The sequence below is a fragment of the Perkinsus marinus genome (assembly GCF_000006405.1).
Source record: "Perkinsus marinus ATCC 50983 genomic scaffold scf_1104296962312, whole genome shotgun sequence".
NCBI classification, from domain to species: domain Eukaryota; phylum Perkinsozoa; order Perkinsida; family Perkinsidae; genus Perkinsus; species Perkinsus marinus.
The window spans coordinates 15-1,317 of NW_003205460.1; the positions used below are offsets into that span (position 1 = coordinate 15).

General features: G+C 45.5%; 1 protein-coding gene across 1 annotated transcript; it reads right to left on the minus strand.

The window, feature by feature from the left end:
• Positions 1-392: 392 nt before the first annotated feature.
• On the minus strand, positions 393-880 carry Pmar_PMAR025149 (hypothetical protein; the record flags this gene model as incomplete). The annotated part of the gene is made up of 3 exons (XM_002771916.1): positions 393-513; positions 560-702; positions 744-880. Coding segments are annotated over 3 exons (401 nt in total), but the record flags the coding sequence as incomplete, so codon positions are not given.
• Between the last annotated feature and the right edge of the window lie 423 nt (positions 881-1,303).

Sequence of the window (1,303 nt, forward strand, 5' to 3'; positions counted from 1 at the left end):
GTGTTGGTGAATATGGCCGGGTTTGAGTTGAACTCCAACAGATAGGGCTTGAGGTCAGCACCAGGGAGGACGTCATAACCGAAGAACTCACCGCCGATTATGGTACCGTTTTTCCCCTGTCTAGTAGACCTACCACTATTGTGTGGAAAATACGCACATGCTCGACTACGTATATATGGAAATTCCGAAGGACTTTCGACAAGTTTTGGGACATATCTGTATACTTATACCGTAAATCCTATGGAAACCTCTTTAATAAGTGGGGAAACTCTCAAGCTCAACCGAGGAAAGCGAACATATATTTCTCAACACTGATCGGCTCTCATCTAAAGAGGAGACCATCGAGAATGTCCTTGCCTGCTCAGAGAGTCACGAGCCCCCTCTAAGGTCACTGTTGCCATTTCCATAATGATGGGCTCGAGCACACGACAGTACCATGTGTTAAGCCACCACGAGGCGTCTCCCTCAGATGACGAAGTTGATGCTAAGTATTCACACAAGCGTTGGATACTCCTGAAGGATACCATTTTCTGGCTAGTGATTTCAGCATAGTCCGCACCAGGTCGATTCCTGCTTCCTAGTTTTATAGTCATCTCCAAGTTTTTTCTGAACTGCCTGGTTCGTTAGATGTGCACAGCGATTAGTGATATCGGAACAATATTCACTCAGAGTGCGCCGTACATATCCACGAGCAAAATAGGCCTATCATGATTAGTAGGACAGTAAGCGGATACCATGAGTACCTTCAACGGTTGCGTTCGCGTTATCAAGAGGAACATTCTGAGGTCGCATTTACACCCGTCCAAAAGAAGAGGATCACTGATGTATCGTTGAATGACAGCTTTGGATGGCCTTCCCTTTTCGAGGCCCTTTAAGTACTCTAAGGCGGTTTTCCGGTCGAGAATCTGAAGTGTCGAGTATTTGCACAGGCAAGGACGTTGGGCATCATATTATATAGCCACTATATCGAGTAGCAGAGCAACTATAGAATTTCTTATTCCACATAGTGAGTCTAACGTGAATCAATTGTATCGTGTTTCACACCAGTGGTAATTGTCGAGGTAGTATGATGATGATGATCATACTTTTATTCCCATGCCCCTATTCAACGACGCCGGCTTCACGATCCAGCAAGATTCTTCTCCTGATTCCTTCACGGCTGCAATAGCCCTTCTAGTTTCCTGAACTCTCATTCTCTCGGAGAGAATCTCTCCACTAATGCTTGGCGACCGTCACCTTCAACAGAATGTAAGTCTCGGGTAACCACTTGCATTGCTTCTCCATAGATTGTAATTCAAGGCCC